This window comes from Tauraco erythrolophus, chromosome 3 (genome assembly GCF_009769465.1).
Source record: "Tauraco erythrolophus isolate bTauEry1 chromosome 3, bTauEry1.pri, whole genome shotgun sequence".
In the NCBI taxonomy this organism is placed as follows: Eukaryota; Metazoa; Chordata; class Aves; order Musophagiformes; family Musophagidae; genus Tauraco; species Tauraco erythrolophus.
In genome coordinates this window covers 24,137,339-24,150,753 of record NC_141467.1, presented here as the reverse complement: position 1 = coordinate 24,150,753, position 13,415 = coordinate 24,137,339, and the positions used below count along the sequence as shown (strand labels likewise).

The 13,415-nt window shown below is 37.5% G+C and overlaps 1 protein-coding gene across 1 annotated transcript in view; it reads right to left on the bottom strand.

The window, feature by feature from the left end:
- Nucleotides 1-2,283: 2,283 nt before the first annotated feature.
- Nucleotides 2,284-13,415, bottom strand: part of TENT4A (terminal nucleotidyltransferase 4A) — a 64,931-nt gene continuing 53,799 nt past the window's right edge. Inside the window, 1 exon segment of the mRNA XM_086609060.1 lies at nucleotides 2,284-3,566. Within this exon segment, the coding sequence (XP_086465186.1) occupies nucleotides 3,387-3,566 (180 nt within the window). The 3' untranslated portion in view covers nucleotides 2,284-3,386.

Here is a 13,415-nt window from a genome sequence, read left to right as displayed (position 1 = left end):
GTTTAAATCAGTTTAAATTGCCCCTTGTCCTATCACTACACGCCCTTGTAAAAAGTCCCTCTCTAGCTTTCCTGTAGGACCCTTTAAGTACTGGAAGACTGCTGTAAGATCACCCCAGAGCCTTCTCTTCTCCAGGCTGAACAGCTCCAACTCAGCCTGTCTTCACAGGAGAGGTGCTCCAGCCCTCAGATCGATAGATAGTGACTGAGCTCTTTATATGAAGCACCTTGTGTGTCCCATTCATCCACTCGATTTGCAGTCTCTTCCTTCCACATCTAAAGTCCATGGCTAATATTGCCAAGAGAAGAGTGTACAAAATAGTCAGTAGGGCTGGGAAACAGATCAGGTGGCTATCAGAGACTATTATCAGGGAACAAGGACTCGAAGGAACAAAGGGAGACTCCCAATGCATTAAGAGGAGCCTACTAACAAGCACAAATAGTTATCCTATTTATAGTCAGGATCTGTGGGAAGAATAAAGCAAAGTCTTCATCTGGACAGGAAAAGGGAAAAGGTGGAGTCCAGAAAAAACGAAATTCCAAGACCAGTGCTGCTGCACTATATCTTTGTGTCTGCAGAGATTATTTATTGCTCTGTCAGCCATGTCCCACTGACTAACTGACCTTGACAGAAGAAAAATTGTTACTATCCCAGCTATTACTGAGTGCTTAGTATCGTCCCTTCCCACCACTTCTCTATTTTTCTCCAGTGGATACTCTAAGACTGACCAAGTACCACAGACCTCTCTGGTTCTGAACCCATAGCTCTGCATTACTGTCTGTTAAAAATACATTTCCTTTTTTGGAGTTCACAGATTTACACAAGTTCCTTCCAAAGACTTAATTTCTGAAATTTTTGACATTTCAGAGTCTTCTCAGAAGGTTAAAAGAAATCAACAAAAAATACAAGATATGTCCAATCTTTGAGGAGGATAAAAACTGGACAAAGATTTTGAAAGGAATTTAGAAATTATAGGAAGGAACTAAAAAACTATATGGAAAGTTAAGGTATCCCAAAGGATCAGTAGTTCAAATCTCCTCTTTCAAGAATATTGTCGGGAACTACCTCCAGCTCCTTCGCTCTCTCATTATCAAGAGATCAAATCCACAACTACAAAAACCAACGGCCATATTCATTACTCCCTTTATAAACACACCACAAACGTTTGCAGAGGGCATCCATCCACCTTCCAAAATCATTCTGAAGGTGTTCAGCACGAACAATTTAAAGCTGATGTTCAAAGCACACGTCAAACAATGAGTTAAGATCAAGTATTGCTTCATCCATTAAATTTCCCATAAAAATGTACAGAAGAGTGACTGGTCTCCAAAGTTTATTAAAAATCAAAGAATAGAAAACTTTACATAAAAATATGTCAATTTTAGCTTCCACATAGTTGTCCACACAAAAAATTTAAACATGATTTTTTTTAAACCTGTAGCACATAACCACAGTGATATAACCAGGCCAATTTATTTGGTTCACCATGACTGAAGTGTTACATGATACCACTTTTCAAATGAGTTTTGCTCTAAAATGGACGCTACTATAAGACACCAACTAAAGCCTTTGAAGGCTCTTTAATGTAGTTATGCTCAATATTGCTAGTGTGTGAAGACTAAGCAGTACAGGCTCATGTAACAGCCCTTAGATATTATTTATGAATCAGCTCACAATTTTTAAAACCTTTTTTTTTTTTAAATTGTGATGAGTCTGGAGCATTAAGACAAACTTTTTGCAAACAGATATGCACTACTCTACTTTGGAATGTTGCCCTCTCTCCCCCTCAAGGACCTGTTTTTGACAGATTCAGTAATAACATGAACTACTTCTGCTTCAAAGGCATACAGCATATTAAAAAGCCTCATGCTTGACACCTCATTTTAATATTCAGATATCAGTTTTAAAACCTTCTGTATCTGTACACAGTATAGATGTCCTGTTAACAGGATTCTTCAGCTTTCTCTGCTAGTGGACTTATATAACTGATCTGTAGTTTTCTGTATAGCTTAAGAACTCTCATTAAAAAAAATGGGAAGTCAGAGGGCGTGAGATGCGACCTACTCCCAGGACAACTGTGGTGCTTTAAAAACTCAGGGTTAGGCAGGATGTACATTTTTCAAAAAGTTAAAGACAGTGTTTGTCATGGCAATACACACTTGCATAGTATACCTGTATGCATCTGTAAATTAAGTGCCAGCCACTCATACTGTGTACAACACTGGGCTGTGCTCTCCTGCAATACATTAAAAGATACTTCTCGTAATGCTTAGAGCAGCTGAAGTACTTTTTATATATTTGCTCTTAACAGAACTAATGCATACTGCTATACAGATTCCTTAATGGAATCAACATATTTCCTTTCTCCACATTCCTTAAGCCGGGTACCTCTGTTTAATAACGTTGTTTGAACCCAAACATTAACAGGTTACGTCACTAAAATGCATCAAAGCATGTAGTTCACAGCTTTTCAATTTCAACATTAGGACTTGAACCAACCTTTTTCCCCTCCCTCTCAAAAGTTTTACTCGTGGTACTACAAATGCTGGATTTGTTGTCTAGTTAAAGGAATAAAATTAAAACTCATTGGTCAGAGCAAGACAACTGAGAGAGGCCAGACAATGAGCTAAAAAACACAGGGTCAAAATGCTTTGGAGCTTAATACCTTCTTAAAACCGTTAGCCAAATCGCACTTTAATTGTGAATCAAGAAGCCTCAAATATTACCAAATGTCATGTTTGTAACACTGCTCAGACAACCTGCCAAAACTATGAACCCAACTTAGATAATGCAACCTGGGAAAGGATCTGTAAATTAAAAAACCTCTTCCCCTTAAATATAACTTATGTGACAATATGAAATTAAATTAAAAATTCCAAGTTATTGCACAAATTATACTTCCAATATTTACAGAGCAAAAAATTCCGAACTTTGAAACATAAACAGGAGAGCAGCAAATCTACTTTTATGAATTCCCGACTTGACCTGCTGCAAAGAAAAAAAAAATTCCAAGGGGCTGAAGTTTCCTTCACTTCTAAAATAAAAGAAAACAGAACCCACAAAGGAACAGATGTAGCCACAGCAAAAAAAGCCACAGCATTTGTAAATGTCCTTGCAGTTCCATTGTCAGAGCTGCTTCGGCACTGTATGAACCATTGTGGGAAGGCAGAAAACAAACTTCCACATTTAATAAGGCTTCACAGATAAGCACAACTACTTCTTGAAGATGGACTGAACCACCACACAAAGAAACATGCAAAGAAGTCAGCTGCAGATATTTGGCAACACCAATAAAACGATGTGCTGGACGCTGGTCTCCATTCCCCCAAGTCGAGTGGCACTCACTCAGTTTGTCTGAACAGGGAGGGTCATTTTGGCATCTGCCATTATCTGCTCAGACTAATAGGCAAACTGTCTCTGTGTTTTTTTCTTCTCCATATATTACGATTGTACTGGTGGTGTCCTCGGTTACCAACTGGTTGCCTCATGCCTCCACTGCTGACGGGGCTGTAGCTGTTGCCTTGGTTATGAGTTCCTTTCATAGAAAACTTCATTCCACTGTGCTGCTAGAAAACACAAGATAAGCACTCAGTTTAGGCATACAAACAGCTGAAACAAAGTACGTAGTACCTGCAGTATTTCCTCAACATAGAAGCAATTCCTACAGAACACTGCTTGAAGCAACTGGTCTTTTCATGCTCGTCTAATTTTAGCTGCACAAGTCCAATGGCACTAACAGCCTTCTAAGAAGCGTTTTCTGAAGTAACATGTCCTGCAAATGACATGGTGTCATTTTCAAAGTGTCCTTAAACCCCTTTGATCTCAGTATGAAATACACTCATTATGCATCACCCTTATAAAAAGAGACCTTTCATATTAAATACTAATTGTGACAGCCGTGTCTATTTTAGGGCACGACCAAGCGAGATACTCAGTCAGACTTCCAGAAACATCATGGAGAAATGTAACGGTGTGATCATATGAGCTGATACATACAAAGCACAAGTCTGCTTCGCCCATAATCTCACTCAACTACAGGTAAACTAGCTACGGTTTGTAAGAAGCTAGTAAATCCTACTGGTCTGATCATAGGGCTACAAGGCTCCTAGACCATACCTCATATCCAGACTAAGGTAGAATAACTAAATGATCAGGAACATAGCATGGCACTTTCTTTGTAGGCAATCTCCAGTAACTTGGAACAGAAACTGCCAAAAAGGTCACCACAAGGTACTACAGGTGTCCCTACCACTTAATGGCATACAGTTAAGTTGGTTTAACATTTATGCACTTAACAAAATAAGTACAAGAATTTCAAAAGATGAAGTTGAAACAGACTTTCCAAATACTGGTAACTTCAATGCAAGTAACTTTTTCTGATGTCTGACAGGAGTAACTTTAAGACAGTCAGCTGACTGCCTTTAACAAAACCTAATACACCATTTTTGTCTACCTTAAACAATTACACAGGAACATCACAAAGTTAGCGTTTGAGGCAACTGCTTAGAATATGAAATATCTGCAGCTACTTTACTAACCTATATTTCCAAACAAGTTTGGTGTAGAAAAAGAAATAGAACACCAAGACATCATTACTATTGTGTGCACAAAACAAAAGTGATTGAAGGCGTTAATTCCATAAGCAACTTTTTACTATCAAATTACATTTAGGAGAGACACTAAGAATAGAGAAAAACAAACTGGTGAAGACTAATATTGAGGAATAAAGGTAACTGTAGAGTGGTAAAAAACACTTAAATTGTTTTTTCATTTGTAAAGTGTGTCCTACGGTGACCTAATCAACCTTCAACATGCAACTTCCAGACTCCCAAGACAGACAGGCTAAGTGCTATCCTCAGACTAACAAGGGTAAAATATTTAAGTATGAACAGGAAAAAGGAATGCAAGGCAAGTATTCCCTGTTCTTAAGAGACAAAACTGCCCAAATCTTAATTGTTTACATATGTTGCCAAAAGCTATTTGTGAAAGTCAACAACATGAAACCAAAAAAATTTAGAACACGTTTTGTATTTTTTGGCAAATGGTACCTTGAGCAAACATACCATCTTGTCACATTCTTGCACAGCAAAGTTTTCTAGTTCAGTAAGTGTACTGTGACTCTCAAATACATAAGCGGACAAGTAAGCATCTACATTAAATGAGGTCAAAATACTAAAAATTATCCTTCAACAGTCAAAACACTAAAAGCAGCCTGTCATTAGTTACTCTCAACTATACGTTGAAAATAGACAGATGAAAACTGTAGTGTTGCTCTTGTACAACCAGAGCAAAAACTCCAACCAAGGAGCATACATCGTCTCAGCAATCCTATCCTCTTCAGCTGGAAATGTGAAGAATCTGGCAACTGCAATCTCAATTGAAGATTCAGCAGAAAAACTACAGGGGGCAGGAAGGCAGGTATCCACAAGATCAGACAAGCACCACAGCAAGTATGAAGTATGACAATTAAGCCTTCTACCTGTACCCTAAAAGAAAGCATATCCCTCTTTGTTTAAAAGGTAATCAAACTTCCAAAGAATGATTAATAAGCTAGCCAGAAAGTGATCCCTAGCTTGTCATGAAGCATTTTGCATTTTCTTAGGCCATCAAGATAAAGACTGTCAAACCATCAGAGCAGAATCTGAATCCATCTGTCTTATGGCTCATCAGTTGAGAGCAGGTACTTACAGAAGTTGACTTAACTCAAGAGATCTCTAAGTCAGAGATGATGCCTTTATATTTACTAGTTCTCAACTAGATATCATTTGCTAGTTTCTTCAGATTTTTGAAACCACAAGCTTTTAGCATCCTGCATCCTCTCTTACGGCATTTCACAGCTTAAATGAGCATCATGTTTAATATGAACCAACCGATGATTTTTTCAGTTCTTGGAGTAATTAATTTCTTGTCGTTCTGCTCTCTGACTTTTGCATATACGGCTACGACTACACAAACCTAGACCATATACTTCTTCATGTTCTTCTCCAGGTTAAATAATCATTAATTCTTCACACAGAAGCAACTCCATATGTTTGATCATTCTTACCATTCTTCCCTATCTTCTTCCATTTGTATTACAACTTTCTTCTGATTTAAGATACACAATTGTACTTACTATTCATGATGGGGATGTACATGGGCTTTTACATGATTATTTCATTTCTGCTTTTTATTCCTAATAATGTCTGAAATTTGGTTTGACACTCAATTCTCAGCAGGAAATCAAGAAAGCATTATCAAAGCAGTTTTCTGCAAAAACATCAAGATCTCATCTTTGCAAAAAACTCTCAACCCAGGGCCTACCACTCCCTACAAAGTTTAAAGTATTTATCTCCCTCCTGATGCATTAGCTTGAAAGGTTCTTCTGCACCCCTTCTCAGTTGGCCCTTAAGGAGCTTAACAACATGAGCAAGCTTCACCACGCTTCATCCATCGCCTCCCAGATGTTATGCAGTGCAAGGCCCAGTGCTAACTCCCACAGGGCTTTCGTAGTGAACTCTACTACAAAAATCAAATCTTTGTTTCTCATCTAACTAGTGAATTTTTTATAAGAAGATACACATCTTTCAGTCAGTTTCTTTCCGAATCTTTGGTGGAAGAAAATTACTTCATGTCTTTTGGAAATTCCAAGAGACTGTATCAAATAGCTTTCTCTTGTCCATATACTACTGAACATGCACATGCTCAGGACTCCCATAATTACTGAGAAACATCATGTCTGTACACACATGATGGCTGGAGAGAGATCAGATAATCAAAAAAGAAAGCCCTTCATCTGTTATATGACAAAAATCCTTGGTTTAGATGTTTTGACTTCTTTAGATCTATTTCTCTTGATAGAGTAGAGTAATCTCCTCTCCCGTCATAATGCTATTAGTTCAACAACTGAAGGAGAGAACTGGTTTGGTTTCAGTTTTTTTTTGACAAGTCCGTCAAATTTGATCCTCTGCAAATAAAAGCTGCTAAATCTGTAGATAAAACTAAAAAACTGCATTTAAGACAAGCTGGGGGTGGGCTAGCAGAGTGGAATTCTGTATCACATACCAGGTTAAAGAAAGTTTCCAGATATTTTAACAAAAATTTAAGAAAGGATGTTCCTGGTGTTTACCTCAAACAGAAATCTGGTGGAAATTGAAATACCAACTAATTATTTGCTAAGGAAACCAAACTTGTATTCTTAAATACTGGCAAATTTACTATACAAAACTGCTGACATTCAAAGATTGTCATTATTCAAAAAGAAAATTTATAGTCAAAAATAAATCACTTACACTTTGACATAACACAAGTAACATAACAGAGCTAAAGTCTAAACAAACAGGGTTAGTAAGGAGAAAAAAGCAGAGCAGCGTTAGCAATGAAAATGAAGTATCAGTACTCTTTAAAAGAAAAGAGATTATACATACATAAGCTCAAAAATAATTGGTAAGGACATACAAAGCTAAAGAAAAAGTTTAGAAAGCCGTAAGACATTTAGAAAGAACACATATTTACTTGTTTGTTGTTAAGACTACAGGATTAATGGCCATGATTCAATCTAGTCTGCAGTTGATCAGATTTGTAATCTAACTCGTACACTCCAAAAACATTCCATGTGAAATATTATAGAGTCCTATTCAGAAGAACTGTAATGCACCATTAACATTCTAAGTATCCCCTTAAATAGCCTAATATACATCCTCAAAATATTTCAAAGTTCTTTTCAATTTCTCACCATATTTCCAAATTTTCGTATTTTTGGCTTGCAGAAAAAAAATCCATAAAGAACTCTTTTTTTTAAAGGATTTATGTTCACCTTTCCACTTTGAGCATAAAAACTGAAAATATACTAAAAAATGAATCTTGCATATAAGTAAAATTTTCCTTCTTGTTCTTTATGAAATAAATTCACTGTTTTGCGGAGAAACAATGGGCAATGACCTAACCAACACTTTAGTCATTACTGCACGAGAAATAAATCAAGTCTTATGCAATGGTTCAACCTAGCCTCATTACTCTAAATTAGCTAACAGGATTCTACAAGATATCTGCACCAGCAACCTGGGCATATTCTTAACCTGGTAAGATTTGTAAGGGGTTTAGATATAGCGAAACCAAAATAAATTGTTACTCAAGTTGTTTAGAACTGGTGATCTGGGGAAATAAGGCCCAAAGCACTACAAATCTCAAAGACACTTCCCCTCCTTTCGGACCCCTTGTTTAGACCTACTTGCTATTTCCAGCTACAACCAGCAAGATCTTGAGTCCTGAACAGATTTTATAAAATGAGCCAAATCCCATTTCTGCTCCCATTAAAAGGGGAAAACAGCATTTATGCAACCATCTGTGAGAGCATCAAAGGGAAAAAAAAAAATCAACATAGAGACTAGAAAGAGCTGAAAAGCAAAAGAAGTTTTAGATGTCTCTTATCTTCTAATAGTAGAGAACTGAAAGACTCAAAGTCACAGGGGAGCAGGTTCTATCAGTCCTTCCTCTCTCATCTTACTTTTGGGAGTTGCTCTGCCAGTAGCCAGTAACAAAGGGAAGCTTTTGGTTCTCTCCACCTTTAACAACAGGTTAGGCAACTGTTAGCACGACTGGTTCAAAGACACTAGTAGGAGAGAGTTCAGAGGTCCCAGCGCTCAGGAGTGACTGATAGTAGAGACTACCATCATAACGTGAGCATATTTTCAACTACCTTATGGTAAAGAAACCACAATTCGACACACAAAACAGTCTTTTTCATCTTGTCACCAGTCAAGTTTCCAAAGTGAGGGGCAAGAGCCAAAACAATGCTACCAGAAGACAGAACTCACACTGCAACTTTGCTACTGTTGTGACACAGGCCATGAAGTGCCACCAGCATACTTGTCATTATGAAGAACAAGGGGCAATAGCTTCCCTAGCATAAAGCTGGCAACTTTAGACCTTACGGAGAAATCTTACCTCACTGAGATTTTTCACCTTTTTATTTGCAACAAAGAAGTATTATTACAGTGAGCAGACCCAAAACACTTTCCAGATGATGAGCTGATATCAATACAGTACATGTGAAAGTCAGTAGAGGAAATGTGTATGTGAATATTCAAATCAATCTCAGTTTTGGAAGAACAGTCTGATTACAGTGACATTGGAAGATAAAGATGTACTACGCAAACAAATGTCAGGTATTACTTCTACATTTCCATAAATCTATCTTTTATTTATGGTGGGTTTATTTATGTTCCTAGAAACTACTATTTAGTCTTTTGTGTCTCTCTTGTAACTCAAAAGCAACCACCAGGGTGGCCAGAGAATTAACTTTCATACAATCATATAAACATCTAGGCTGAATGTCTACATGGAGACCCTCTAGAGACCTGGAAGTCTATATGGACGCTGGATGTTTATATGGAGACCTCTGGAGATCATTTAATCCAACCTTATGTTGTAAAGAGTCAGATTATGTTATCCAGCATCTGGTCAAGATGAGTCAGTTTCCATGCACGGAAAGATATCACCACATAGAGACTGTCCATATAAATATATGACAATCTAAGACGAAAAATATCTCAAGTACTGTTTTTAGCTGAACAGCCTCTGAAACTCCAACGCAGTTTTTTCTTCTCTTTATTCCTTAGGAAAGAAAATAAAACACCATTTTTTCCTAGTTTTGCATGTACTAAACCAAAAACCAAACAATGTTCTGCCATACACAGAAGATGGGAGTCTAACATTTAGAATAGAAACTGTTTCCTGAGTACACAGTAGTGTCCTCCTTCCTCTGCCTAAGAAAATGCATGGACATAGAAAAAAAGTATTTCACCCTAAATGAGAGTTCTAAATAAAAGATAAGAAAAATGTCATTTGGTTGACTGAAGAAACTGTCTGTACCTAAACAGCTTAATAATGCCATTGAAGAAGCAAATCAGGTCACTTCTAAATTGATGTTAACATACTAAAAACTATGAAGCCTTACGCTATACTGAGGGAATTGAGCATATTTGTACATTTGACCAGTTGATGACACCTGCATTCTCAGAAATACTTGGACTCCAGTTCAGCCTCGACATGAATTAAAAACATATTTTTACAAACGTATCTTTCACCGAAGTGAACTACACTTAACTGCTTGAACTCCTCTAGAAGAAATAAATTATTGACTCAAGCCCTTGACCAATGTTATTTTTGTTTCCAGTGCTGTTAAATTTGGAGGAATCATTCCAGAGATACTAGCAGTATCAGCATTACTAATGAGACAAAGCAACACCATTAGCAATTATTCTGGATAAGAGCAAACTCTGAAGCAAAGTATTTTAGTCAGTGAAGTGCCTGTAAAGCAATATTAAAGAAGCAGTTTATAAGTTTAAGTGTCTGGCCTTATACAGACACACAAAAGAATCAGAAAAAAACCAAACTACTTCAAGTTCTTCTACGAGTTACTTAGACTGTGGTATTTCAGCACTGACATTGAGGTTTCATTTCATAGTTGTCTCCTGTGCTTCACAACTGAGCCAGTGAGTGCTGCTATGAAATTTTCAATGAACATCTATTCACAATCAGACACCCACTCATCTAAATGGTCTTCAGTGGAGGCTTTCTTACACTGGAAAGCCGCACAGCAGGACTGGTGTGTATTGGCTTTAGATACTTTTGAATCAAACTACCACTTTTCGGGGAAAAAAAAACACACAAAGTAAAAGAAAAGAGTTCTTCTGACCTAAGCAACATGAAGTTTCTTCCGTCTTCATTGGTGATGGAAGTCACCAACAATCCAAGAACAAAATGAACTTATTTTATCTCACAATAACTCGGAAAGTAGTCCTTTCTTCTCCATGAGAGGTCACCAAGGAATTTCCACCTCTTCCAGTCATCTGGATATGCACGCCAATACCTGGTTTTCTGCTTATTCCAGTGGGCAGCACTGCTTCATAAATTGTTCTGCTCTCCCAAAGTGAAATCTCAAACTGCTTGTCAGCAAAGTAGAATGATTACCTTGGAAAAACGATGATGATCCTGAAAAGCATGCAGACCTGTATCAGGAGCTTAATTAGTTCTTGAGCTACCTGGAAATTCTCCAATTAATTACGCAGTACGCAAATAGAATTGGTAATCACACCAAAGCTGTTTCAAAAAAAAGGAGGTGTAAGGAAGCTTTAATGGCAGAGAATTTGCCCAGAAGGCTGCAAGTTGTTCAAAATACACTTAGTGTTCTTGACACTGGCACCTTCTCTTTTTGAGGGTAGTACTGGACACCTGAGTACAGCTTCCAAGCTGAACTGAGGCACAGAAAGCCGCCAGGGAAAAGGCTGAAGACACCAGACAGACAAAGGAATTCCTTTCAAAGACTTTTTGAATATGAAAGAACACTTGCTGTGAAGAAAAAGACTTGCACAAGTTCAAGTCTATCAGGATAGAAGGAGTCCTCTGAGCTAGTAAAATGTGCCCATTAAAAGTTACAAATTAGCATGGTCTTAAATTACACCAACTGCAAAACAAAAGCCATCAACCTAATCTAGCTCAGTCATGCTACAGAAAATTGCAAATGAAAAGGATAAATTTACAGTATTCTGGGCAGAATGATTTAATTTCCCACTTCTGTCTTGGTGATAACCCTTATAAAAAAACCCCACACTTCTGCTTCACAATACATGAGCTTTTGATAAACTCGATGCAGAAAAAAACATCATCCCATTTCCAAACTGTAAATAGCAAGAAATTCCTCTGATTTAACATGAATCTCAAAGGCACATCTTTGTCAAGCACAAGTCACAGAAAAATTCCCTGATTTTAAACACCTAAGTATTGTACAAACTACTAAAAGAAAAGTTAACAAGTATTGGAAAGGACATCCAAGTAACAGAAAGCCAGAAAAAGTGCTACAAAGTTGTTTTCCAAGATTCAAAATTCCAGAGACGCAAAATTCATGCAACACATTGCCCTCTTCACAACTGAGGAAAAAACTCTGGATGCCAACTTGTTTTGTACCAATAACTGCATGCCTTAAAACTGGATTGTTATTTTGTGTAATTTTGACGAAGGGTACCTCTTCAAAAAAGCAGAGTTGTTAAGGAAAAGAATAAATTAGACTAAATTTGTATTTTAGATGAAGTTTAACTTAAAATAGCTCTCTCCAGTTTTATTTTAAACAAACTTCAGAAGTTTCACACTCTATACTAGCACATGAATACTCAATTGCAGACACTAAAGTAGCAATATATTGTTCTATTTGCTTCTCACTAATAGAAAACATTTCCTGTGCAGATAAGCTGGTTTTGCCTAGGTAAGATTTAGCAGTAGGAGAGGACAGGATTCTGCAAAATATTTAAAACAACCTCAGAGCAGAAACCAAAGTAAATACATCTTGTGTCATGCCCAAAGTATCCGTCAAATGCTGAATCAAATAAAGAAGACAAGGTTATTAAGTTGAAAATATTCTGGCCCTAGATTCCCAAGAACTATGATATATAAGGAAAACCAAGAACCTGACCAAAACTAGGTTTCAAAGAAACCAGCTAATTATTTTCTTATCATAGGCAAACTACAACCCCTGACTTGTGTCATGGTTTAACTCAGCCAGCAGCTAAACACCACACAGCTGCTCGCTCACCCTCTCTCATCCCCAGGAGATGGGGAAGAGAATCAAAGGGGAAAATGGAAAGAGATCTGTGGTTTGAGATAAGAACAATTAAATAATTGAAATAAAATAAAATTAAAAGTAATAATGATAATAATAAAATTATAATAATACATACGAACAAGTAATACACAGTGTAACTGCTCACCACTTGCGGAGCAACACCCGGCCCGTCCTCGTTAGTGATACCAAAACAGAGAAGTCTCTAAGCTGCAATCCCAGAAGAGCGAGAGCCCCAAAGATAGACCTGAAGAGAGTGAGAGAGCCCCCAAACTTCCTGGGCAACACTCATCTACATACTGGGCATGACGTTGCATGACATTGGCCAGCTGGGGCCTCAATCCTAAACCTAAACTCAAATCTTAAACTAGGAGTTGTGGGCCCTTTGTCCCAGCTATGCTCCCTCCTAGCTTCTTGTGCACCTGCCAAAACATGGGAAGCTGAAAAGTCCTTGATGTTTCAGCACCAACTATAAACATCAGTGCGTTATCAACATTCTTCTCATAATAAATCCTTTACTAAATCCAAAACACAGCACTATTCTAGCTACTAAAAAGAAATCGAACTCTATCCCAGCCGAAACCAGGACAACTTGCATTAAAGCTCATGCGAGGCAGCTGTTTTGACTAATAGCTTTAATAATCAAGATTGAGAGAGTATTTTCCTACAGATAGAGGCACTGAGGCTGTAAAAAAACTAAGGATTTTTCTTCCCCATGAAGTATAATGGATACATTAGCTAAAATACTTCAGGCTGGTTGAGTAACATGCAGTTTCCCTCCATGCTCACCTCCCTGCACATTTAAGCACGCTTTCATTTA